Source organism: Nasonia vitripennis, chromosome 5, assembly GCF_009193385.2.
Source record: "Nasonia vitripennis strain AsymCx chromosome 5, Nvit_psr_1.1, whole genome shotgun sequence".
NCBI classification, from domain to species: Eukaryota; Metazoa; Arthropoda; class Insecta; order Hymenoptera; family Pteromalidae; genus Nasonia; species Nasonia vitripennis.
Window position 1 is genome coordinate 27,445,820 of NC_045761.1, and position 25,578 is coordinate 27,471,397.

Sequence of the window (25,578 nt, forward strand, 5' to 3'; positions counted from 1 at the left end):
GTATTACAAACTTTAATGTGTTATATTTGTTTTTTATTACGTTTTTTTCTCAATTTTTTTAATACCTTTTACAAAAACTTACTTCGGTTTCTTTGCAATTGTATTATAAAAATAAGTATACAATAACCAATTAATTTTATCTAGAATATCGCTGTACAGTATTTCTTGCACTACTCAAGAAATGAATTTCTAGCACACTTTGTAATAAAGCAATAATGTTTACAAATCTAGGTTTTCGTAGAACTGTATTGATCATAACTTCTCATTTTATTATATATACATATATACATAATTAAATAAATGTAAATATTCGGTTGTATAGTAGAAAAAGTAAATCGAACGCATTCACGTATTTGAAAAACATCGAAAAAATGTGTGATATTAATTTTTACAAAATGAAACAATTACCGTTTTTCATCTTCATTAACTTTAAAGGATTGCTTTTATTTTTGTTTTTATAAACAAATTGATGATTGAATATCGCATACATATAGTAACACAAGTTTAAGAAATCTGCTAGATAATGCAAAAAAGTTTTTCAGTAAATAAAATGAATAGCATTTAAGTATAATAATTGAAAAAAAAGATTCTATTAAATTTTTATAAATATGCTGCAGAAAATAGACAAAATTAAGTATACGTCAATATATTTTTTTAATTAAGTAATTTCTTATTTTTGATTAGAATATATAACAGTACAATTTCATCTATTCACATTTTAATTGAACTTTACTTATCATTTGTGTGATTTGGAGACAACTTGAATCTCATTCCAGGACCAAATTTTAGATTAACAGAAGTTTTCTTTAAGGTAAGTATTATTTTTATGCAAATATCGATGACATTACGAAAATATCTTAAGAAAATAAAATAAAATACTTAACTTGGAAATGGCCAGGGATTTATTAAATTAGTATCAAAATTATACAATAAATATTTATATAACTATTTTTACTTGTATTTATTAAAAAAAAGATAATTTTACAGTTGTCAGAGAGTCATCACGAAAGCCATAACATTAAAAATGAAAATGTGCACATATGCAACTAAAAAAAAAATCCATACAAGACACGTTTAGATATTCTACTGAATACCCGTTGTTTATTTTTATTGGTCGCAACTTTATAACATAATTAAAAATGATAGTTATTTTATAAAATATTACGTACGCAACTCGCGAAGTGCTTTATATAAATGAAAAAGTACAAGAAGCTCTAAATGTATTCTTTTGTACTTTTAAAAAAATCTATGTTCTTTTAATAATTTTGATTGGAATTTTTTACAATGTAGAATCAATATCTAACATGAAAACTTACAAAACTGAATTTTAATATTTCATTCCCACGTTTTGCTTTTATGGTTTTTAACGAGGTTTTCTGTATAAACTAACCATTTTGATAAACGACATTTAGGAATGATGTTAATGAAAAATAACGAATCTTGCTTAATTCGTAGTGCTTGCAAGATTCTTTTTCATATGTATAAACTTCTCTTTATAATTACTTGCAAGAACAACACTCACTAGCACATTTTACAAGTACTGTGCAGATTACTCGTTTGATCACGAGACAGTAATTGTTGACAATTATATTATGAAAGATAAAGAATAAATTTGTCCACTTTCAAGTATGTACCCTATATTTTCATTTTAGAAAAATTGGGTATGTTTGGAAAAGAGTGCAAGCAAATTCTTTATCAGCATTATGTACAGGATACATTTATGTACAGGACACTATATAAAATTATGATTAACCCAGGCGACAAAGTGTCACACACGAATGAGTATCATTCATTATTCGATATAAGTAAAATTAGTTTAAATTCGCTATACCAGTAGATATTAGTATTTTACAGCAAGATACTGTATTGTATCTCTTTTGCTTCAGGTATGTATTCATTCTAATCCGAGTCAGAATTGTCCGATTTAATTGCATATGATACTGGTTTTCGAGAGCGTCCGACAGGTTTTCTTGGCGGCGGTGTATCTTCTACAATCATGTCATCGTCATCGGAATCATCCTTCTTCTTCATCTTCTTCTTTTTTACCTATGTAAATTTAATCATGTAATGATTGTAATGTTTACTGTAATGATTGTGCAACATCTTTCTACGACTATACTCACAGGGCTTGCTGATTTCACAGAGAAAACGTCCTCTGAATCCGACCCTGATGATTTGGATACCTTCTTTTTAGGTGCTGGTCGCTTTGTTGCCTTGCCTTCACCATTTTCAGCTTTTTTCTTGGCAGCGGCTGCGAAATATACAGAATATTTAAAGAAGATCGTTTCATTCTTAATACCGGGTTTTTGATGATAAAGAAATACCTTTTTTAGGTGGTGGTTTAGTTGGTGATGATTCATCGGAAGAAATAACTAAACGGCCTTTAGGTTTTTCGGTTTGTTTTTCTGGAGAACTAGAAACTAGCGAGTCGAATAATTCCTCTGAACTTGCTGTAAAAAGAACGATGATTAAACGCGAAAATTGAACACACACACACACACACACACTAAAGTATATCACGTACGTTTAGCTTGTGGTGATTCCTTTTTAACTTTAAAGTCATCATCCGAGTCGCTGTCGATGGAATCCACAACTTTCGTAATAGGTCTAAAAAAATACCATTAAGTAACAAACAATCTAAATTTAAATAACGTAGAAAAGTATTTATAATACATACTGTTCTTTGTCTGAGCCAAGACTATGAAGTTCAGCTTCACTACTGTCTGAGTCTTCACTACTTAGTGTGTATTTTTTCTTAGCTGAAATTATAAATTATTATTATTTTTTTTTTGTATACTACATGTTATATTTAAATTATTCATTTTAAATATTCAAATACCTGCAGCTGCTCTACGTGGTGCTCTAGGAGCAGGAGGCGGTGATAGAGAATCGAAATTTATTTCAACATCACTACCACTATCAAATTCCTTTTCTGCATCTTTCTTCTTCTTCACGGGTTTAAACGGCAGTTTCGCTTGTTTGAGCCCTGATACATTTAAACGTGAGAATATATATGAATAAATAAAAACAACGAAAAATTAGAAACTAGATTAATTGTTAAAACAAATACCTTTCTTTCCTTTCTTTTCTAGTTTTTCTGGCGATGAACCTAATCTGTCATCAAGAGATTTAGCGTTTCCTTCTACAAGAGCGTCAAACTCATCTTTCTCTTCGGTACTTTTTTCTTTCTTGATCTAATATAATTATTAATTGGTTAGAGTAAGATCTTTTTAATATAAATGCACACTATGATTAACGTTACATTACCTTGCGTTCCTTTTTAATTCCTTCTTTTTTATCTTTTACTACAATGTCTGCTTTTTCAATTTTTTTCTTCAATTCTGTATCTATGACTGGTACTATTCGGCGGGTATCCTCTTCTTTATAAATCTTCGCGGGGGGCTTTTTCGTTTTTACTCTAGACTTGGCTTCGTCCTTTCTCTCTTTTTCTTCTATCTAAGAAAATAAACATTTTAAATTAAATAAACTCTTGTGCAAATATTATAGTGAAATACTGATAGAAGTAAATTACTTTGTTAAGTTCTGTAAGAAGATTATCGAGATCTTCTTTCCATAAAGACAAAGGTGTACGTGCTTGTAACCTGTGTAATTCTGCAAGCTTTTCGTCTCTTTGCTTGAGCAACTCATCTTTTTTTTCCTTTGTTAGGGACCACATAGTCATACCAAGCAAGTAATCAAAGTTTTCTTTTTCCACAACTACTGCAGATGTAGAAGCTTCATCATCCTCATTCTCAGCAACTTCTTCCTATTAGCATTATAATTATAATTATTATATTAGTATTATAAATAAAATATAGAGCAATAAAATATTCTGAACAACTATTTGCAGAAATTATATACAAAAATACTTTTAAAAATAATTTTCAAGGTGTGCAGGTCAAATAAATTTAAATAAAAAATGTAGGAATTAAAAAATACAAGTAAACAAACAAACAAATAACAAGTAGTTTGTTGTTTACTTACTTCAGATTCCTTTTGTAGTTAATCGAACATATTAAAAGATTAATATTGTTATACTTGAAATAAATATGATCATTATTCAGAAAATACAACTTACCAAAACTTCTTCACGATTTTGTGCTAGTTTCCATGCTACCACGGGATCTGAATCGTACCCTCGTCTAACAAGTTCCGCAATCATATCTTTCTTTTTTTTGTTCTCAATTGTTAAAGTACCATCACATTTCTCCATAATAAATCTACTCTGATTAGAGAGTTTGGCTGATTCTGCTTGTAAGATGCCTTCGAGGTAATCCTTTCGTTTTTGGTATAGATCGAGGCGTACTGTAAAGAATGTTCTCATAATCTGGCATACATTGTCAAATTTCTTTAAACAGAGATTATCATCAAAGGCACACTAGAAATCAAAATAAGGTTGGTTAGCAGCAATGCAATTGAAATAAAACGTTAAAAATATTCAAGTTATAAGGCACCATTGATGTTATTGACGTCGTCGTCTGCAATTTAAAAGCTTTGTGTAAACCGTCTCGCTCGAGTTCGGCTAGTTTGTCGCGTTGTAACGTTACAACAAAGTGCACCATTGTGTCAGTGTTGTACTCTTTGTAGTCGCTGTAAGAAAATTACAAGATACATTATTCTGGTTTGAAATAGTCTTGATCGAAAAAATTTTATTTGCCAAACTAACGTAATAACAGGGGGAGTTTTATCGGAGCCATGTAACATGGGTTCTAGTACTGTCTCTTTGTATGCCTGAGTCCAAGTGCCAATTGGTAATTCAGTGATTTCTACTTTATCTGGTCCAATTATAGAAATCTCTCCACTAATCACGTATCGATAATCTCCACAACTCTCGATTGTTCCCTTAAAGTTTTTGTAGAATGGACTCTAAAGAGCAAATATTTATATTAACAACATGGTTTTTGCTAATTTACAAGATTTTTATAAAATCGAATATCGATGCGGTTTTACCATCGGCCTTGGATCGGCGCCATCCATCATTCTTTGAAGATTTTCAATGATTTCACGAGGATTGTAGTTTGGAATTTTGGTCATCCACCCTGTTCCAATACCATCAGCGCCATTCACCAGAACCATAGGAATAATTGGCACATAATAGGTTGGTTCAATTTTTTGATTATCATCGTACTCGTGTTTGAGTAGCGGATCATCGTGTTTATGGAATATGTATCTTGCTAAGGGACTGTAAATTAAATATCATTAGACATGAAATTTTATTATTGTTGATTGTATGTTGTGTATAATTTTAATAAATTTCCTGCAAAAACAATTACCTCAGCATCGTGAAAATATAACGAGGACTAGCAGAATCTTTTCCACCAGCCAATCTCGTACCGAATTGACCAATGGGTTGCAGTAAATTAATGTTATTACTGCCCACGAAATTCTGGGCTAAATTAACGATTGTAGCCATGAGTGACATTTCACCATGATGGTAAGCTGAATGCTCAGCAACGGAAGCACCGAGTTGTGCAACCTTAACTTCACGCTTATCGTTTCTCTTGAAACACGTAAATAACACTTTTCTTTGACCAGGCTTCAAACCATCCATCATATTCGGAATAGATCGAATATTATCGTAATTGCTGAAAAGAACCAACTCGACATTGATGAAGTCTGAGAAAGATACAGCTCTCGTATCTTTCTCATAAAGATAACGTTCGCCCAAGCCAATTTCCTTTCGACGTTTCGTTTCCTCCATGTGGTTTGTCAACCAATCCTTGCGCTGATCTACGCACTTTTTGCTAAATGCCATTATAATATTTTGGTCGTCTACATCACCATCGTATCTAAAGCGTATTCGATGCCGAGCCATATTTTCAAAGTACTCCTTTGCCTCTTGGGCAGTGGACGTACCCAAACCTAGAAAAATGAAAATCTAGTTTAATGGACTGCTCCTTCAATCCCAAGCTTGGGTCTCCTCGAATCAGTGCAATTTAAGTCTATGAGCGTATTATTAAAAAAATAAAAACCTTTGTAGTATTTGATCTTATAGGTATGAAAGTTTTCCGTTTCCTTTTTCCATGCTTCGAATTCGGGCAAAGAGAAGAAGGATAAAACGTGATTTCCCTTCCTGGCTTTCACAATCGGCGTAATAAACTCCTCGATAAAGTTGAGTTTTAGTAACGATGGCCAATTGTGATGTATAAAATTAATCAAGAGACCTTTAATGTGAGAACCATCCTAAAAATAACAAGTGGATTAAAATATCTTTTGTTTAGTACGAGATTTTTACACGCGAGCAAAGTATAAATTCTAACCTGATCCTGATCAGTCATGATCATAATTTTGCCATATCTCAAAGTCTTTAAGTCATCACGGGTTTCGTACTTTTTCTTGTATTGTAGTCCAAGAATCTTGATCAGATTGTTTATTTCCGCATTTTCAAGAATTTGTTTATGAGTTGCTTCCCTCACATTCAGGATCTTACCTTAAGGGCATTAGATGTATATAATTATTATAGAAATACTTTTTTTGTATTTGTTACTAGTTAAACAAACCAACCTTTGAGAGGAAAAACTCCATACTTGTCGCGACCGATAGATGCAATTCCAGACACGGCCATACTTTTAGCTGAGTCTCCCTCAGTTAAGATAAGCGTGCAGTCCAAAGATCTAGCGGTACCTGCGTCGTTTGCATCTTCTAATTTCGGTATACCTTGCAACTTTCTTTGTTTCGATTTTGGACCCAATTTTTGAAGCTGACTGTCCGCTTTGAACTTGGCCCACGATAACACGGATTCGACGATTCCGCTCTTGGTAACCTGATAAAAGATGTCAATGTCAGTGAAACTTACTAAACCTTATACCAAAATGAAGAAAATAAGAAATTGAACAACAACTCACGTTTGTAATAAACTTTTCGCTGAGTGTGCATTTAGAGCCAAAACTTTTCTGTTGCAAAGTCATATTTTCCTTTGTTTGCGAGTCAAATGTTGGATTGTTAATTAGACAATTAATGAATACCCACAGATGATTTTTAATCTGGAAAGGTTTTATTTGCACACCAGCTTTATTCTTTTTTTTGAGTGTTTCTATAAGCTGTTTCACCACCATGTCAGTTACGTGATCAACGTGACGGCCTCCCTATGGAGTGGTAAATAAATTACAAAAAAATTACCATTAGATATTGAAAAAATATGACATTTTTTAAAATGGGTATTAACATGAAATATTAAGAAACGTACCTTTGTCGTGGCAATACTGTTAACGAACGACATTTGTTGAAAACCCTTATCAGATAGCGTTATTGCAACTTCCCATCTTGGTCCACAATTTTCATAAGTAATTTTCAAAGGATTTCCAGTATCATCTTCTTTTCCTTTAATATACAAATCCACGTAATCTTTAAAAGATTTTACAGGAACTCGAGTACCATTCAAAAAGACTTTGACTCCCCTAGACGAAGCAGCTATATCATATGCCCTTCTAGACATTAGAGCAACCACATCCTCGTCAAGCTTCTCCATTTTGAATTTGGACAAGTCCGGTGAAAATGTTACTTTTGTAAAATCTTCACCATGAAATTCCTTGATTTTGGCTTCACTGGCTTTACCCATGTTATTGCCCCATGTTTGTTTCAAACTTTTTTTGTATTCTTTGCATGCAGTTTCTACAGTGAAACGGTGACTGAATATATTGCAGAGCTTAGCTCCATAACCATTTCTGCCACCAGTAACCTTTTCTTCTGCATCATCGTAGTTGGAGGATGTCAGTAAATGACCAAAAATCATAGTTGGTACATACATATTTTCCTCTTTGTGGATCACCACAGGAATACCCTTTCCATTGTTCCACACAGATATAGTGTTATTTTCCCTGTAAGAAAATTTAGATTCAGTTATTCTAAAAGATTATAACATGAACACATAATGAATAACCACAAACCCAAAACTTACGCATCTATGTCAATTTTGATGGAGTCCATTTTAGGATCTCGCTGCTTGTTGTCAGCAGCATTAACAAGAATTTCATCAAAGATTTTGTACAAACCAGGAACGTACTTAATCTCTTTTTGAATCATCATTTCTTTCTCCTTGTCGTAGATCCACATAAGCTCAGTGACCGGTTCCACGGAACCGATGTACGTATCAGGCCTGAGCAAGATGTGCTCTAGCTGTGTCTTTTTCTGGTACATACCCTCAATGGTTTTTTCTTTCTTTTTGGAGCCACCCCCGCCATCTCCAGCTCCGTTCTCCATACCGCTCATTTTGACTAACTGTTTGCTAAATTCTCTGTGAACAAAAAGCAAAGAACATGTCTTACTGATAACGCAAAAAACAGTCGTCAACGCAAGTATCACTCTTCCAATCAAGCATCTCCTTTGAAAAAAGCAGAAAAAAAAATAAAAAAGAAAAACCTTATGGAAAATGCACTTTCGCAAAGAAAAGCTTTAATACTATGGCGGGAAAGGATCGAGTACATCTAATTGACCAGCCGTGTAGGGACGCCGCGCTGCTTCCGAACACCTGCTCCCTCTCTCCCTGTCCCGCGAATACACGGACACGGTATATAGCTCATATACCCCCTCTCTCTCTCTCTCTCTCTCTCTCTCTCTGTGTTTCTTTCTCTTACTCTCCAGCACGCTCAACGGAAAAACGAAGCTATACACTTCCGAGCTTCGATTCTGCAACGAAAAAAATGAAACGAACCTGAGCTATGACGCTGCTTCGCGCCTATTCTAACCTTAACCAGAGGAGGCTGTATTCGGCGGCAAAACAAGCGAGACTAGCTCGATATGTTGGAGTAAAAAAGAACCAAACTGATGTCTGTACTGACCGTTTCGTCGACAAGGTTGTTTTCAGACGGGACGAGTCCGGGCTCACAACGAATATTCGGTCTAATATCCTCGCTGCAGGAGCTCGTCCATTGGCGCGCGCGCGCGCGAGATGCTATAGCTCTTCTCAATAATACACCAGAATGGCGCGCGTCCTCCGGCGGCTGCTGCTCTAAACGAAAAACCCCAAGCGAATTACACGGAGATCCTTAACCCGTAAAACTATGTAAATAATACAAACTAGTCGCATCGTCGAGCGTCGTACCTCTGTAAATCCTGCGCCGTTGCGCTTGTCTATGCAGATTGGCAGATCGGACGTCCGTTGCCGCGAGGCGCAAGCGGCTATAGACTGGCTGCAACTCTCGGAACGACACCAGTTCGTACTTTCGTAGTTTTATTGTACGCGCACTATAGCTGCAGGGTTGCTCTCAGCTCGTGAAACTGTCGGGGGGGCGGCGAACTTCATTCTGGCCGCGACTGCTTATTGGCTTTTGGCGCCACAAGCGTTCGACTGAAATTTGAACGGAATGACGGTTGCCTATATCCCGATATCCGTATAGCTATATATGCAGATTCGACCAGTCCAATAAGATCTGTTGATTGTATAAGCTCTATAGCTTGTTGAAGCTTTTTTTAAAATATTTTTCCTACTATTCGAGTTTTCGGCAGTTCAAGCGTCGTGAATTGCGTTTAACGACAATGACAATGTTTAACCACGTGACCAGGCTTTTGCCAATCGCGAAAAAACGAATGCAGCTACGAGCGCTGCCAACTTGAGGATGCAGCAATTTACTCTGCCGGCCGAACGAAGGAACGTCGTAAGAGAGGTTAGGAGCTCCTTATCCTAAACTCTATAAAGAATCTGTTTATTATTACTAAGTATCGTACTTTATTTACGTTCGAGAAATATATTCATTTGAATATGACTTGAATAGTATGCACTGCAGACAGAGGCAGAATTCTTTAAAGGTGCAGTACTTATACTCATATTAAGTAGAAGGAGAGTAGAAATTGTGAGTCAAAAGCATCAAGAAAGAGGTATCTGTTGGAAGTTTAACATTAACAAAACAAAAAATTACGGCTACCAAAAATGAGCAAGTACAGGAAGAAAGAATCTTCAACAGAAGAGAGTGACAGCGAAGAGGAGCAGAGAAAGAAGGACCTTAAGGAAAGAGATGAGTTTGCAAACCGTTTGAAAACTAAAGATGAGAACAAAACAAGAAAAGTGGCATTGCCACTTGGATCTGGAGCTGGTAAGTACTTTTTACGCTTATATTGTACCAACAATATTCAAGGTTCATTCCAATATTTGTATTTCTATAGCTGAGGCAGCAAAAAGACTCAAGATCATGGAGGAAGAGTCAAAAGACAAGCTTGTGCCTAAGCTGCGTATAGAGTCTCGCAGAAAATATCTAGAGAAAAGAAAGGAAGATAAAGTTGCCGAATTAGAAGCTGACATTCTAGATGATGAGTACTTGTTCGATGAGGAAATGTAAGTATTGTATTTTTTTTGTTATACAATCGATTACACTGATGGAAAACTTCAGAAAATCTAATTGGGCTTTCAATCCTTAAGATTAACAGAAAGGGAAAAAAAAGAACGAGCTCACAAGAAAGAATTGCTCCGAATAGCTAAAGAACATGAAAAGGCCAGAGAAATTGAGCGGATTCAGAGGTATCACATGCCTCATGAAAAAAAGAAGGGTGAGCCTGAACAGGACTACACAGACAGAGAACCTCCTCAGTCAGAACAGAGCAAATGGGAATCTGATCAGATGTCCTCTGCTGTATTTAAATTTGGTGCAAAGAATAAAAAAGGTAATTCAAATAATAAAATAGGTAGTTAATGTGATGATTTATTGTTATACAGTAGCAATAATCTTGAATAAATCTTTTCAGCACAAGAAGAATACGAACTACTCCTGGCGGATGAGGTTGAATTTGTACAAGCTCTGCAAATGCCAGGTGATAAAAAAGATAAAAAAATTGAGGAAAAGCCTAAAGAGCGTAAGTTAACGACGATCGAAGAAACGCAAAAAAGTTTACCAATATACCCGTTTAAAAAAGAATTAATCCAAGCAATAAGAGATCACCAGGTATTTTTGTACTGAAATTTCCATACGTATTATAGACACTGCTCAAGAAATTAATAATCTACTAATTTATGTGCAGGTACTTATTATTAAAGGAGAGACTGGCTCGGGTAAAACGACCCAAATACCTCAGTATCTGTACGAAGCTGGATTTACAGAAGGAGACAAATTAATCGGCTGTACGCAGCCGAGAAGAGTGGCGGCGATGTCAGTTGCTGCCCGAGTTGCTCACGAGATGAGTGTAAAGTTAGGTAACGAAGTCGGCTATGCTATTCGTTTTGAAGACTGCACATCTCATCGCACGAGAATAAAATACATGACGGACGGTACACTGCATCGAGAATTTTTGAGTGAACCGGATTTGGCTTCTTACAGCGTTATGATAATTGATGAAGCTCACGAAAGAACTTTACACACGGATATTCTCTTCGGTCTGGTAAAAGATATAGCACGGTTTCGGTCAGATTTGAAATTGCTAATATCGTCAGCTACACTGGATGCAACGAAATTCAGTGAGTTTTTTGATGACGCACCGATTTTTCAAGTACCTGGACGAAGGTATCCTGTCGACATATTCTATACAAAGGCGCCAGAAGCGGATTATATAGATGCGGCAGTCGTCTCTATTTTGCAAATACACGCCACACAGCCTCCCGGCGATATTCTTGTATTCTTGACAGGTACTGTTTTCTTTATTTTAATATTCAATAATTACCATGCATCAAGGATTTATTAATCAAATGCATTTTATTACAGGTCAGGAAGAAATTGAAACATGTTTTGAAATGCTGCAAGATAGAGTCAGGAGGTTGGGTAGCAAATTAGGCGAACTTTTGATTTTACCCGTTTACGCCAATCTTCCTAGTGACATGCAGGCTAAAATCTTTATGCCAACACCTCCAGGGGCAAGGAAGGTGGTTTTGGCTACTAACATTGCAGAAACGTCGCTGACCATAGATAACATAATCTACGTCATCGATCCTGGGTTCGCCAAGCAAAACAATTTTAATTCACGTACGGGCATGGAGAGTTTGATGGTGGTCCCTATTAGTAAAGCGTCAGCAAATCAACGAGCAGGACGAGCCGGAAGAGTTGCTCCCGGAAAATGTTTCAGACTATACACTGCCTGGGCTTACCAGCACGAGTTAGAAGAAAATACCGTTCCAGAGATACAAAGAATCAATCTAGGTATTTAGATATTTTAATTACACAATAATAGAAATAAGAATCATTAAATAGACAATTGATATAATCAACAGGTAACGCAGTACTTACGCTGAAAGCGTTAGGTATAAACGACTTGGTCCACTTTGATTTCTTGGACCCTCCGCCACACGAGACACTCGTACTCGCTCTGGAACAGTTGTATGCCTTAGGAGCACTCAATCATAGAGGTGAACTCACTAAGCTCGGCAGAAGAATGGCCGAGTTTCCAGTAGACCCGATGATGGCGAAGATGCTACTTGCGAGCGAGAAGTATCGTTGTTCGGAAGAAATTTCCACGATCGCCGCTATGCTCTCTGTCAACGGTGCAATATTTTACAGACCTAAAGATAAAATTATCCATGCCGATGCTGCACGGAAGAATTTCAATGTACCTGGTGGCGACCATCTGGTTTTGTTGAACGTTTATAATCAGTGGGCGCAGAGCGGCTTTAGTACGCATTGGTGTTATGAGAATTTTATACAACACAAGTAAATTATTTATGAAATTGCGGTCCTATTTGAATTATAAGTATATTAGGATATGAATATTAATATTTTAATGTTTGCTTTTCAGATCAATGAAAAGGGCTCGAGATGTTAAGGAACAACTTGTTGGGTTAATGGAACGGGTTGAAATGGAACTTGTTTCTGGTATATCAGAAACCGTGAATATCAGAAAAGTAAGGCATTTGGAAAATACAATATTAGAGAAAGAATTTTCTAATTTAAAATAATTAACATTTTGAGTATTTTACAGGCTATTACAGCGGGGTATTTTTATCATATTGCTAAGTTATCCAAAGGAGGTTCGTACAAAACAGCAAAGCACAACCAGACGGTATCAGTGCATCCCAATAGTGCTCTATTTCAGGAGTTACCAAGATGGGTCTTGTATCACGAGCTGGTATTCACAACCAAAGAGTTCATGAGACAGGTATGTCACAGTTATTGGACTTTTCAATCAATTACAAAATATAGCATTGTTTTGACAATTTACGGCTTTTGTTTTCCAGGTAACCGAAATAGAGTCCAAGTGGCTTCTAGAAGTAGCTCCTCATTACTACAAGCCTAAAGAATTAGAAGATTCAACAAATAAGAAAATGCCAAAAGTAGCAGGTCGTGCAGGTCCAGATGGGACAAATTAATCAATATCAAGTGATTAATTTAATTATTTTGTACAGTTAAATATGTGATGATGTGAATTGTAATATATAATTTAAGTAATGACGGTTGTAAAGATATAATTGATCTTCATAAGTTGAGCATCAAATATTAAAAATAAATAATTTTTTATAAAATTTTTCAACCAAAAAGTGATCTTCAATTTATTTATTTTATATCAATGGTTTGAAAGTATATGTCATAATTAAGTGGCTAGACATTTTACGTGCTTTAATTGGTTTTAATTGTAAACTTTCTCATTTGATACCATCAGGTGAATGCAGCTGCGAACGTTGCCAACATAAAAATTCAAATTGTTCGAATTTACTATATTTCTTCATCATTATAGATTTCTTGCGCATTTATGTGATAATATGGATTGCATCGATGCGTGCATTAATATTAGCGATTATAGCGGTCGATATAATTTTCTTATTTTCTTATAGAATAAAATATCAATACTTTTACAATTATTGTGAAACGTGCTAATAGTAGTGTATTTTATTTGCTTATATCTATAGGTATACATATATATGTGTATAGCTAGTGTCACAGATGATTTTTGTTGACATCACATGACATACTATACTAGAATGTTGTTGACGTTCATATATAACACTAGTTTGTTTACGTTTTTATAATAAATAGACAAATGAATTAATATATCAAATCGTACTAAATAATGGCTGTTTCAAATGAAGATGATGATTTTTGGTACAGTAGCGAAAAACGCTCGTTTTGTTTTGAAAGTAGCGAGGTTAGTTCTCGATTTGAATGGTTATTCATTTTTTGATTGGATATTTAATCAAAAAATGCTACTTTTCTAGTCTGACAATTTGTTTGGAGTCTCCAAGTCTGGTACTGCACAGTTGAGAGCTGGTATTTCCAATATTCAAGTCACTGACAGTAGCCCAAAGTACGATGAGCCACAATGGAGTTCAAAACCACTTTTATCAATTATTTCAGACAATGCGCTTGCTAAAAGTAATTATTTATTCAAACTTGTACTCTAGTTACAATTAGATATATGCATTTTTTTAACATGAATGTTTTTTAATGTAGTTCTTGAGGCAGACAAGTTGCAGTATATCCCAGATGAGTCTTCTAGCATGCAACCAGATGTAACGTTAAAAAAGATGTTAATGGGTCATGCACATTCGTTGGAACAATATAAATCCCTTGCAAGTAAAACTGCATTGCTTGATGCTGCAATAAAGAGTGGAAATGGAAATGCTATTTTGGGGGTCCAATCAAATTATACTAAATTATTCATTAATCATAGCCTAATTAATAGAATTAATAATGTTCTTTTTTATTAAATTTTAGGTAACAATATTTATTAAAAGAACGTTAAAACGAAGTCTAGTTCAAAAATTGTTGATAGAGAGGCCAGAAGCTCTATACACATATATCAACTATCTTTCTAAAAGAATGTGCACTAGTGAAATCTGTGATTTACTTACGTAAGAACAAGTATATATAATTTACCAGTTTGTTTTTTTTTTGACTGATTTTTCATCTTGATATTATTTATTTCTGATCTAGTGCTCAGGGAAAAACAACAGAAGCAGCGGCAAGTTTCATCAATATAATAATAATATTGGATTTCACTTGAATTAAAATGATAACCACATTGATTTTAACTTGTAGATCAAATGTACAAGCATAATTGTAAAAAATACAGACAAAGGAGAAGGATCTATAGATATATTACTGACCAAGATAACAAAGCACTGTAACATGATGTTCTCTAGTTTACCTGACTGTAGGGAAACAACTTTTGTTTGGTCTTGGGTCAGACTTTTAGGTACCACAACCATATTCTCTTAATGATGTCACACATCTATTTATTCATGTGAATACTTTTGGGTTTACTACAGAATGGCAAAAGAATGCACATAACAAATTTAGTGAGCCATTGAAGTACAATGCTTCTGCTTTGGAATGCTTAAGGCTGGCTTGTAAAGATTGTTGGGGTGCTCCTGAGAGTAGCACTCATTCTCCACTCTGGCTGGTTCAAAATCAAGAAATTTCATCTAGGCAGTATCAAAAAATAGCCATTACCACCAGAGCATCTGTTCAATCCTGGGATGACATTGATAATTTACTTCATAAAAAGGTGAATTTCTAATAAATCATTAATTTGTATGAAAAACTAGAACAATTATTTTTATTGAAGGGTTGGTTGGGAGGAAAAAAACTTCAAACGAATTTACCTATTGAAGAAGTTTTAAAACTCTTGCAAGATCATCAAGCGCCTTCTGGTATTATTGAGAAATTTCTTAATTATTTAGACAGTGGAAAAAGATTGGAAGTAGCCAAAAATCTCAATTGTCATAAGGCTGTTATAAATGTAAGTTGTGTTATGAAAAAGCGCATAGGGCGATTACTTATTTAACAATAAATGTTAAAATAATTTTTCTATAAATAGATACTCGCTGCACAAGGAGACCGCACAGCTCTACTGGAGTATAAAGCAAGTCTAAGGCCTCAGTCAGAAGAATATTTTTATGCTGAAAGTGTCCTTTGTAGTCATTCTGTAAGATGGAGAAATTAAACGATGATATTATATTTTTGTAAATATATTATATATAAACAGTTACATGGATTTTCTTTCATAAAAATAAAATCTATTGTGAAAATCAATATATAATCAATCAACTTGGAAATTTGCGCGCGCTCGCGAGTTCCAACGCAACATCCACGCCACCTCACGACGTTTTCCGAAAAAAATTCCAGCCAAGAACTACTTGCGTATAACACGCGCGACATATACCATTCTCCTTCTGCTGTTATCAGTTCCTCCTGGTCCTGTGCTGTAGACATATATCTTGTATCCAGTATCAGCATTTAGAAACAAATTCATATATACATATATACATCACGTACAAATAATATGCGCCACTGACACGGACGGGAGCAGAAACACATATAAGTATATGTGACGATAAAACGTCCTTCCACAGGACTTTAGTTAGCGTAGATAGAAATCTGGAATTATCAGTCTATAGGTAGTGTCGGGAGTGTGCTATGTTAAACTTGAGTAAGCGGCTGACGAAGATATTACGTTGACATCTGGATCAGTTTCGCGCACAGCTGGTTTGCTGTTGAAAATAGCGCATGGTGTTATCCGTGATCCCATTTGTCGTGGAATCCTGACTAATGTGTTTGCTACTAATAACGCGATGACAGGACTCGTGTGGGAATCGAGGGACTCTCTAGCCTCCTACTGGACAAGAATATCCTAATATACTTATGGAAGCGTTACTTCTTAAGTCATACACCTGCCAATTCCTCTCCACTAATCTATTTTCCACCTTGATTCATTAGAAATTTTTTGTTCTTCCTTATGTATCCTTTGTTTCTTCCTTGTATCTTTTCTTTTGATATGTTTGTGCATATTGGTGGTTAAGCAATTATAGAAGACTGCCTAAAGAATCGGTTGATGGATATTTATCGATGAAAAAATCGAATCGAATAGCAATGAACAAGCTTTATTTTTTGATAATGTGATACTTGCTGCAAGAACCAAGTCAATTTCTAATATGCCAGATGTTTTGATGATATTCAATCTTAGTAGGCCTAGCAACAGGCTTTCGTGATATGCACATTATAAATACTGAAGCGAATATTTGTTTATCATTATAATGTTTGGATGTCCAAGAGAGGCTGTTAGGGTTAAAGTTAAGGTAATGATTTAAACTTGACTTGGTTGGATTTACCTAGAATGTTTCAACTTGATTTTACAATTTATTATAAATTGCCCTATAGAAATGTGAATCTCGTCATCACCCAGAATACAGAAAATTCAGCGTGGACCCACAAATAACATCAATTGAGGTGCTCCAAAGTATTTTGATAAAAGCATTTGACATTAAAGGGTGATATTTTTTTATAGTTTTTACTTTTCTGATTATTTGTTTTAACTATTGAGCTGTCAAACTCAAAAATACTTGATATTCTTTATTTCAGTGAATTCACCATTTCATACAGAGCAATAGATGATTATGGTGCAGAAACTTATTTATTTTTACTCTCAGATTGGGATTTGGATGCTGCTTTTATTAGGTAAATATATAGATATGCTTATATGTAAATGGTTTTACACTATTCTAAAAGATAACTAATACATGCTGCGCAAACTTTTCAGTGCATCAGACCCGTATCTCTATTTGCAAGTAAATTTAAAACCATTTGGAGAAACAAATGAATGTGAGAGTGATTGGGAACCAAATGTTCAACATGTGGCCTCTAGACCGGATCTGGGCTTTACATACAAGACCCCCAGATTGCCTGGAATTATTATGAATAAGGTAAAAGAAGGCAATATACGTATATATCTAGTATCAGATCTCAAATATTGATGAAAATTTAAAATACTTTTACATTGTAGATGGAAAAGACTTTGAATCTTGTACAAAGAGCTTTGGGTAATTTTGGTGAGGATTTGAACGCAAGTACGCAACCTCCGCGATCACCTTTGACAGATGCCGAATTTCGCAAGTTTTTGGATCCAATAGGTCAGGTTATTCAGTCCAAAGAACTTCGTGCTGTTATTTACTTTGGTGGCATTGAACCAAGTCTGCGAAAAGTCGTTTGGAAGCACATACTTAATGTATATCCTGAAGGAATGTCTGGGCGTGAAAGAATGGATTATATGAAACGTAAAGCTCAAGAGTACATAAATTTACGAGATGCTTGGAAAAATCTTATGCACAACGGACAAAATGTTGGAGATTTAGGTATTTTGCTTGCAAATTCAATTAAACGACTTCTTTATTATTTTTCAATAATAGCATCAGTCACATTAACTTATAATTTTAGCTTATGTTACTAGTATGGTTCGTAAAGATGTACTCAGAACTGATCGGCATCACAAATTTTATGGTGGCTCTGATGATAATCAAAATACCGCGAGTCTGTTTAATATTCTAACAACGTATGCTTTGAATCACCCTAGTGTAAGTTATTGTCAAGGGATGAGTGACTTGGCCTCACCTCTTTTAGTAACTATGCGCGACGAAGCTCAAGCTTATATCTGTCTCTGTGCACTTATGAGAAGGTTGCAGGATAATTTTATGCTTGATGGAATCGCGATGACTACTAAATTTGCTCATCTATCAGAGGGTATGTTTAGCCAATTAATGAAACTGTTCTCAAACACTTTTAATATTTTAGAAGACACAACGTTTTTCATCTTGCAGGTCTACAATACTACGATCCCGAATTTTTCGCCTATCTTAAACTGCATCAAGCCGATGATCTATTATTTTGCTATAGATGGTTACTACTAGAAATGAAAAGAGAATTTGCTCTCGACGAAGCGATGAGAATGCTAGAAGTTTTATGGGCATCCTTGCCAGCATCGCCACCGCCGAATGGCGAGCTTAGCCTAGCCGAAGTAAAATTCCCACCGGCATCTCCACCTCCAAATCCTAATGTTAAACAAATCCGAGAGAATGCTTACACCAAAGTCTGTGCCCTTCGACGACAAAGTTCGTCTACGAGTATTTGTAGTGCAAGAAAACGAAATATCAGTACCAGTGAATCTTTGATAGAGAATAATACTCACGAAAAAGATGAGACAAAAAGGTATTTTCATTCGTTTGAATTTCTCTGATTTATAAAGTGATTTCGAGAAGATATAGTAACGGTGGCATACATTTGTTTCAGACCAATAGTTCGACAACAAAAATCTGGTCCCGAGAGTGACCGCCTCGATGTGATGAGAAATCAAAGAAATATTCCAACTGTTAAGTGTCTTAGCGTGGATTCAATACCCAATCCACTAGTGAATAAGCAGACGTCACCCTCTTTAGATGTCGACGACAGACTGAGCTCTTCAAGCAATTCGGATCAACAATCCAAGGTCCAAGCAGGGAAATGCTCCCGTGTAGTTAAAAATTTAAACGAATTCTTAAATTTTACGAGTCTTAATAAAAGTAGAGTCACGCCGAGTGATGATCGTTCCGAAGTGCCGGTGAGGGTGACAGACGAAGACCAAGTCGTCCAACTTGTTCGCGATGAATCCAATTCTCCCGATGATTATACCGATTTTTTTCCTATGACTACATCGATGACGAGAGAATTACGATTGGAGCTCGAGTCGCTTGATAGACAGGTAACAAAAATTGGTTTATTCTAACGCGTTAAAAAATTAATTCACCAATAACGCTTATAACTGCGTTACAGGTTTTCGGACCGTCTCCACCAGTGAGTGATCAACATTGTGATTGTACTATATCGAAGCGGGACAGTGAAATCGTAGAAAGTGAAACTGAAATCGAATTACCCAAGTGCAGCCCAGCAGCAGACGTTTTTGTTTGGGAGAACCCTTTACATTCTTTGCAGAATAAGCAGAATCCACCTACCCCGGATGAACAGGCCGACTTGGAATACGATGGTGAAATTTTGGAGGACCAAAATGGAGTCAAGTCAGTTACACCTATCCGTTTATTCAAGCGCACAACCAGGTATGTAGGCGTTTGAATTTTACAAAACGTATTCTGTACTTGACAGTTACACGCGAGTATAATTCTATGTGATTCTATGTGATTGTTAAGGTGTGACGACGTATCAGATAGCGATGAAACCGATAGCTGGCCGCAAAATCCGATGGTAACCGATGCAACGGCTGTGCCTGTAGCCCAAGAGCAATGCGAAGAGGTGACCGAATTGACTAATCTCATTCCAGCAGGCATGAGCGATGACGACCATCAACTTGGCACCGACTCGCTACCGCCTCCCAGTGAATTCGGAGGCGGGAATCCTTTTTTAATGTTCCTGTGTATAACTCTCCTACTGCAACACAGAGACTTTGTTATACGCAATCAGATGGACTATAACGAAATGGCAATGCATTTTGATAAAATGGTGCGTCGCCATAACGTCACCAAAGTCCTGAATCAAGCAAGACAACTGTTTGCGGGTTACTTGAGAAGGCATGCAAATAAGTCGGAATTTATAAACGTGTAAGGAACTGATGCTGCAGCAGCTGATGTATTTTTTTCTCGACAACAAAACAAAAAGAATTAATGAAAATATTTTAAACGTATTGTGAATACTGATATTTTATGGAGGTTTTCGTTAGATTGTTATATGTGATCGACTGTATTATTGGCAGAAGCTATTTATTTCTTGAAATTTTATTTATTATTATGTTTTGTTGTAAACCGCGAACTGCGAACAAGTCCTATGCAAGCAAAATTAATTTAGCCTAGTATAAGCAGAATATATAAAAAGAGTCTGATATGCACTCGAACCAATTAGATTATTGCACACTATGACTTGGAGGAAAAACGGTACAAGTTTTATAGTATTGTACCTAGTAGTAGAAATATTTTTTTGACGAAAATGGCGAGTGCTTATTGTGCTTTTGTTTCTACTGTACTTACCGGTACTTCTGCTAAATACAATGACGTGCAAGTGTACATGAAGATTTTTATTTGCAGTACCCGACAAACTGTGTTATTTGGTTGTTGCGCACGAAAAAAATTATTGCAAGTTTTATAATAAATTGAATATGATTTTTCGTACGTCTAGTAATTTAACAACTTCGCACTGACACATACTCCTATATCGGTTTGAAAACAGACAAAAATAATTACGAGAGCCAGCGTCTAAAATAGAATGTTTCTTTTTGCGATATGCCTCATTACTATAAGTAGTCCTATAGTGCACTCGTAAGCTAGGGTGAAGCACCTTTCATATCATAGCTACCTATAATCATTATAATGAGCTCGCGATATGCCAAGAAAAGAAGGAAGTAGAAGTTCCCTCGAAAACAATATTGCTTCTCCACAACAACATCAAAACGTACAGTAAAGCATTACTACAAGCGACGACGTCTAAAATTGAGCGTTTTGTTTCACGATATGCCTCATTACGAACTAGTTCTATACGCGCACCTGCTAAACTAGAGTGATATACATCGTAGTTTCCATTAATCATTAATGAGCTTGCGATATGTCGAGAAAAGTTTCTTCCGAAACATTGCATCCCCCCAACGATATCAACGTTCCCGTAATAACTCGAGGCGGGAGCTATAACCTTCATTAAAATTCAATCGAATGAAGAGACACGAACGCAGGGATCATTCGCCGCCGGAAACATTGTAGTCGATCTATTTTCGTTGCGATGCGTTCGCTAATTCCCATAGAAACTTGAAACGAAACAACAGTCTGCTGCCCGACCCGGCGTTTATTTAATATCTTGGAATACAAGTATGGAAATAACGGCAGCAGCGGTAGAAAGCCTCGTGCCTAAATAATGAAGCGGATCAACGATACTTTCTTGTTACAAAATAGATCGTCGTGCTGTGTTGGAGGGTGGAAATGGAAGCTATTTGATGGACGCGTAAGAGAACGTAAAATTATAGGCTGCAGCTTGGGAAGGCTTCTTTGTTCCATGCACGTTAATAAATCGACCGCCGGAATAGTCGAGTGAAAATGTATTTTATTAACAACTTTTACCTTTGCACGTATAGAAATATTTAGATTTTATAGCTGTATATAAAACAATGTACGGCGAGGCGGTATTGTCATCCTCGTCAGATTGAACGCCGAGTACGATACTTTCAGCAGCTGCAAAAATGCACGAAAATATACAAAAATTAAATTAAACGAATCGTCAAACTCACTCTTAAAAACGTCTCTGGTGACAGATTGACAATGGCGTTGTTGAACAAGTCAATTTCCTTGGAGGTCAGGAGCATGATGAACAGGAGTTTCCTCCTAGTCTCCTTTTGAAAATCCTGCCAGTCGATACCGAAGATCGCATCGGCGATTTTCGAGCTCTTTCTTGAGGAAAATCAATGAAAATAGCAAAAATTGAAGCTCTAATTTGATAACATGTACAAATTTGTCTTACAGTTTGAGACAGCTTGTTTCCGTAGAGGCAGAAGAAGAAATTGAAATTGAAACAGATAGAAATGCAACTTTTATACGATTTACTTGTAAATACTGTGATGATCCGCTACGCACTCCTTGATGTAGTTGTTCTCGTAGAGCAAAGCAGCGGCGACGTCGTCCCGCGCCTTCCCCTGACTCGAGCCGGCAATTTGAGCAACCTGTTGAGGAATATCTTGTAGTGGGCGTCGATCCGGTCGATAAAGTTAAAGATCAGGCAGTCGACCCCAACATGGGCTGCATTTAATACAATCCGAACAATTGATAGCTGTACGTCATCCAAAAACAGGAGGAGATGCTTCGGTCGCAGGGTGAGTAGCACTCAAACATCAGGGTGTTTTCGGGATTCTCGCGAATAATGGGGTTGAGCGTATTGCTGATGTCGTTCACGAGGATGAGGGAACCCCAGATCTTGAGGACGAGCCTGAAACACGGTTTACGCTCAAATGGGCAGTCCCCGATGACAGTGCAACGTTACAAGTGAAAATACATACTTTTCCGAGATTTCGGATTTGGCAATTATCGCTAAGTTCCTCGTCGTCCCGGCAGTTCAGCCATTTGTTTAACACGATGTTGCTTCTGGCCAGGTTGACGATCAGCACGTGGCCGTATTCTATCAGAGCCTCCATGGTGTCGTCTATCAGTATCGTGACTATCAGCATCAAGACACTGACGAAGATGAAGACTGTGTAAATTTGGTTGCACGTAGACAGTGCTTGGGACTTGGTGGTTGTTGGTGTCCATAGTCCTCCCGCAATCAGTAGTATAAATGTCCTACGAAATATTTTCTTTTCCACCCCGTCGATGTCGGCAACTTCAATTTCCGACGTTCGGCGCATAATTTTTCAAAACTGCGGCACGCGGAAAAGTATGCAGCCTCAAGTCGAGACAAACGAGTGTATACAGCGAATTGATGGCAGAATTTATATCGATACCTTGTCAGCGAGCGAGGAGACGCGTGTCTATTCGATACAATGTAGCTGCAACTCTCCCCCTCAGCTACTTTCGCGACGTCCATGTGTCATCGACGTTTGATCAATTTTTCACGGAGAGCTGATGTGCGTTCAGCCCTCAGTATTACCGCGCAATTTTGTATTTAGCCTTTTCTAAAAGAATAAAATGTGTACCGCCGCGTGCATTTTTATGGAAACATCTAGAGATCTAGAGAAACTTGTTTCCGAGCGAATATTTGCATACGACGCTTGACTATCGTGATTCAAGAACTTTTCGTTAAACGAGTAAGTACGACGGACACGATATGATTTTAATCATGATTGCAACTATTGTGCTTTACAGGTGTTTCCAGACTCGTAAATTTAAGTAGGGATTCATGTAGAATATAAATATATATTTTGATGAATATTTACAAACTATCGAAAACATATTTTCCCTTAACGATATAGTTTGCAGTGGTTACCTTTGCCCGCTTATAGACAAATTCTGACTGGACGACAAGCAAGTGTTTCAACAGTTTCATTCACAGCGCAGTATTTTTATTCTCGTACGAAAATTACTTGTGGGTTGATTGGTTGAGCAGATTAAAAGCCGAGTACGATACTTTGACCAGCTGTAAAGATACACGGCGATAAGGATAAGACAAAACTCGAATGATAATAGTTAAACTTACTTTTAAAAACGTTTCCGGCGACAGATTGACAACAGCGTTGTTGAACAAAGCGATTCCCTTCGAGGTCAGGAGCATGATGAACAGGAGTTTCCGTCTAGTCTCCTTCTGAAGCTCCTGCCAGTCCATACCGAAGATGGCACCAGCGATTTCCGAGCCCTTTTTTGGGGGATAATCAGTGGCAATACCAAAAATTGAAGCTCTAATTTGATAAGATGTTTGTCTTACAGTTTGAGACAGCTTGTTTCCGAAGAGGCAGAAGAAGAAATTCTGCGTGAGGGCGCAGCAAAGAAAGGCGAAGACGGCGATGAAAGGCGGACTGAAAAGCTCCTGCTTGGACAAGAAATAAATGTTCGTGCAGAGGAGCGATATGCACGATATGAACTGAATGAAGACCAGCTCGTTGAATATGTCGTTCAGCTCACCGGCCGCTCTTTGCACACGCAACTCATCATATTAGTAAAAAGAAGAAAAGTTCTACATGAAATTTTAAGGAGCGATTTACTTGTAAATACTGTGGTGATCCGCTACGCACTCCTTGATGTAGTTGTTCTCGTAGCGCAAAGCAGCGGCGACGTCGTCCCGCGCCTTCTCCCTCACTCGAGCCGGCAGTTTCAGCAACCTGTTGAGGAATATCTTGTAGTGGGAGTTGATCTGGTCGATGATGTTGTAGATCAGGCAGTCGACCCCAAGATGGGCTACGCTCATAATGACGTATCCGAACAATTGATAGCTGTACGTCATCCAGAAGCAGTAGGAGACGCTTCGGTCGCAGGGTGAGTAGCACTCAAACATCAGGGTGTTGTCGGGGTTCTCGTGAATGATGGGGTTGACCGCATTACTGATGCCGTTCATGAGGATGAGGGAACCCCAGATCTTGAGGACAAGCCTGAAACACGCTTTCGCAATGATACCAGTCGGATACTGCGACTGATCACGAATAAACATACTTTTCCGAGACTTTCGACTCGGCGATTATCGCGAGCTCCTCGTCGTCCCGAAGGCTCTGCCACCTGTCTAGCATGATGTTGCCTTGCAGCAAACGGAGGATCTTGTCCCTTCTGCTGACCAGGTTGATTATCCGCACGAGTCCGTTGGAGAAAACGATGAGCATGTACGCGTACTCCACCAGGGACTCCATCGTCTTGTCGTCGGATAGCACGTTATCTATGAGTATCGTGATTATCAGCATGCAGACGCTTACGAAGCAGAATACTGTGTAGAGTTGGTAGCACGCGAAGAGCGCGCGCGATTTGATGGTCGTCGGTGCCCACATTCCTCCCACTATCAGGAGCAGAAACGTCCTAGGGAATACTCTCTTTTCCAGCCCTTCGACGTTGGGAATTCCGTCCGCGTCTATCCGGCCGTTAGCGATTTTTATCGCTTGATGCATTATATTTACGGCGAGAACGGAGACGGTATACACTTTGTAGCAAAGGAGCGTGTGAGCAAACTGCTCGTAAAAAGTATCGACGCGCTGGTAACGAGAAGAAACGCATGTCAATATGTCTCGAAATAACGCGGCTGAAACTCTCCCCCTCAGCTATTTTCGCGACGTCGCTGTGTCATCGGCGTTCGATCAATTTTTCACGGAGAGCTATGCGCTCTGCTCTCGGTATTACCGCGCAATTTCGTATTTAGCTTATTTTCTAAAAGAATAATAAAGTACACCGCCGTGTACATTTCTATGGTTACACGGACGGAAACATCAAGTGAACAGTGTGTGTGGACAGTTTGTTGGGATGACAGTTCAGTCCAAGGAACTCCTGCCGCTGTGCACGATCTATGTTAAAGGTGCTTCTACTTTCATAGA

General features: G+C 37.1%; 5 protein-coding genes, 1 long non-coding RNA gene and 1 pseudogene across 13 annotated transcripts; 3 read left to right on the forward strand and 4 right to left on the reverse strand.

Moving 5' to 3' along the window:
- Positions 1-936: 936 nt before the first annotated feature.
- On the reverse strand, positions 937-9,218 carry LOC100117297 (DNA topoisomerase 2). Of its 8 annotated transcripts, none has more exons than XM_032600888.1 (23): positions 9,041-9,218; positions 8,778-8,947; positions 7,898-8,233; positions 7,187-7,817; positions 6,846-7,085; positions 6,505-6,763; positions 6,261-6,430; positions 5,973-6,183; positions 5,274-5,862; positions 4,951-5,182; positions 4,667-4,866; positions 4,455-4,590; positions 4,079-4,378; positions 3,985-3,993; positions 3,533-3,766; positions 3,268-3,456; positions 3,071-3,194; positions 2,840-2,986; positions 2,678-2,759; positions 2,525-2,607; positions 2,325-2,450; positions 2,124-2,251; positions 937-2,046 (listed from the first exon to the last, which is right to left on the reverse strand). In XM_032600888.1, exons 3-23 carry the CDS (start codon positions 8,206-8,208, stop codon positions 1,900-1,902), a joined length of 4,548 nt encoding a protein of 1,515 aa, XP_032456779.1. In that variant the 5' UTR covers positions 8,209-8,233; positions 8,778-8,947; positions 9,041-9,218; the 3' UTR covers positions 937-1,899. The 8 variants fall into 8 exon arrangements, with proteins under 8 accessions (XP_032456779.1, XP_016841429.1, XP_032456781.1 ...); XM_016985940.3 differs by having other exon boundaries at positions 8,778-8,942; positions 9,041-9,175; XM_032600890.1 differs by lacking the exon at positions 3,985-3,993 and having other exon boundaries at positions 8,778-8,942; positions 9,041-9,175.
- A 340-nt stretch (positions 9,219-9,558) lies between these two features.
- Positions 9,559-13,387, forward strand: LOC100117259 (pre-mRNA-splicing factor ATP-dependent RNA helicase DHX16). Its single transcript, XM_001601503.6, has 10 exons — positions 9,559-10,028; positions 10,099-10,267; positions 10,352-10,593; positions 10,675-10,871; positions 10,948-11,548; positions 11,625-12,056; positions 12,128-12,563; positions 12,649-12,754; positions 12,832-13,008; positions 13,088-13,387. Exons 1-10 carry the CDS (start codon positions 9,866-9,868, stop codon positions 13,217-13,219), a joined length of 2,655 nt encoding a protein of 884 aa, XP_001601553.2. The 5' UTR covers positions 9,559-9,865; the 3' UTR covers positions 13,220-13,387.
- A 195-nt stretch (positions 13,388-13,582) lies between these two features.
- Positions 13,583-15,881, forward strand: LOC100679223 (spermatogenesis-defective protein 39 homolog). The gene is made up of 9 exons (XM_031931389.2): positions 13,583-13,992; positions 14,063-14,219; positions 14,298-14,479; positions 14,562-14,698; positions 14,781-14,808; positions 14,886-15,042; positions 15,116-15,354; positions 15,415-15,588; positions 15,667-15,881. Exons 1-9 carry the CDS (start codon positions 13,918-13,920, stop codon positions 15,790-15,792), a joined length of 1,275 nt encoding a protein of 424 aa, XP_031787249.1. The 5' UTR covers positions 13,583-13,917; the 3' UTR covers positions 15,793-15,881.
- Positions 15,057-15,772, reverse strand: LOC116738614. Its single transcript, XR_004345062.1, has 2 exons — positions 15,452-15,772; positions 15,057-15,362 (listed from the first exon to the last, which is right to left on the reverse strand). It is a non-coding gene; the product is annotated as an uncharacterized LOC116738614 (long non-coding RNA).
- A 147-nt stretch (positions 15,882-16,028) lies between the features above and the next one.
- On the forward strand, positions 16,029-20,764 carry LOC100678410 (TBC1 domain family member 25). The gene is made up of 10 exons (XM_003426676.5): positions 16,029-16,924; positions 17,007-17,116; positions 17,208-17,303; positions 17,386-17,548; positions 17,629-17,977; positions 18,060-18,362; positions 18,440-18,827; positions 18,909-19,356; positions 19,428-19,708; positions 19,799-20,764. The coding sequence occupies exons 1-10, from the start codon at positions 16,883-16,885 to the stop codon at positions 20,208-20,210; spliced, it is 2,592 nt and encodes an 863-aa protein (XP_003426724.1). The 5' UTR covers positions 16,029-16,882; the 3' UTR covers positions 20,211-20,764.
- Or116PSE (odorant receptor 116 pseudogene) lies at positions 21,734-22,980 on the reverse strand (annotated as a pseudogene).
- On the reverse strand, positions 23,652-25,158 carry Or115 (odorant receptor 115). Its single transcript, NM_001190600.1, has 5 exons — positions 24,716-25,158; positions 24,271-24,654; positions 23,994-24,198; positions 23,769-23,924; positions 23,652-23,708 (listed from the first exon to the last, which is right to left on the reverse strand). Exons 1-5 carry the CDS (start codon positions 25,156-25,158, stop codon positions 23,652-23,654), a joined length of 1,245 nt encoding a protein of 414 aa, NP_001177529.1.
- Positions 25,159-25,578: the final 420 nt, after the last annotated feature.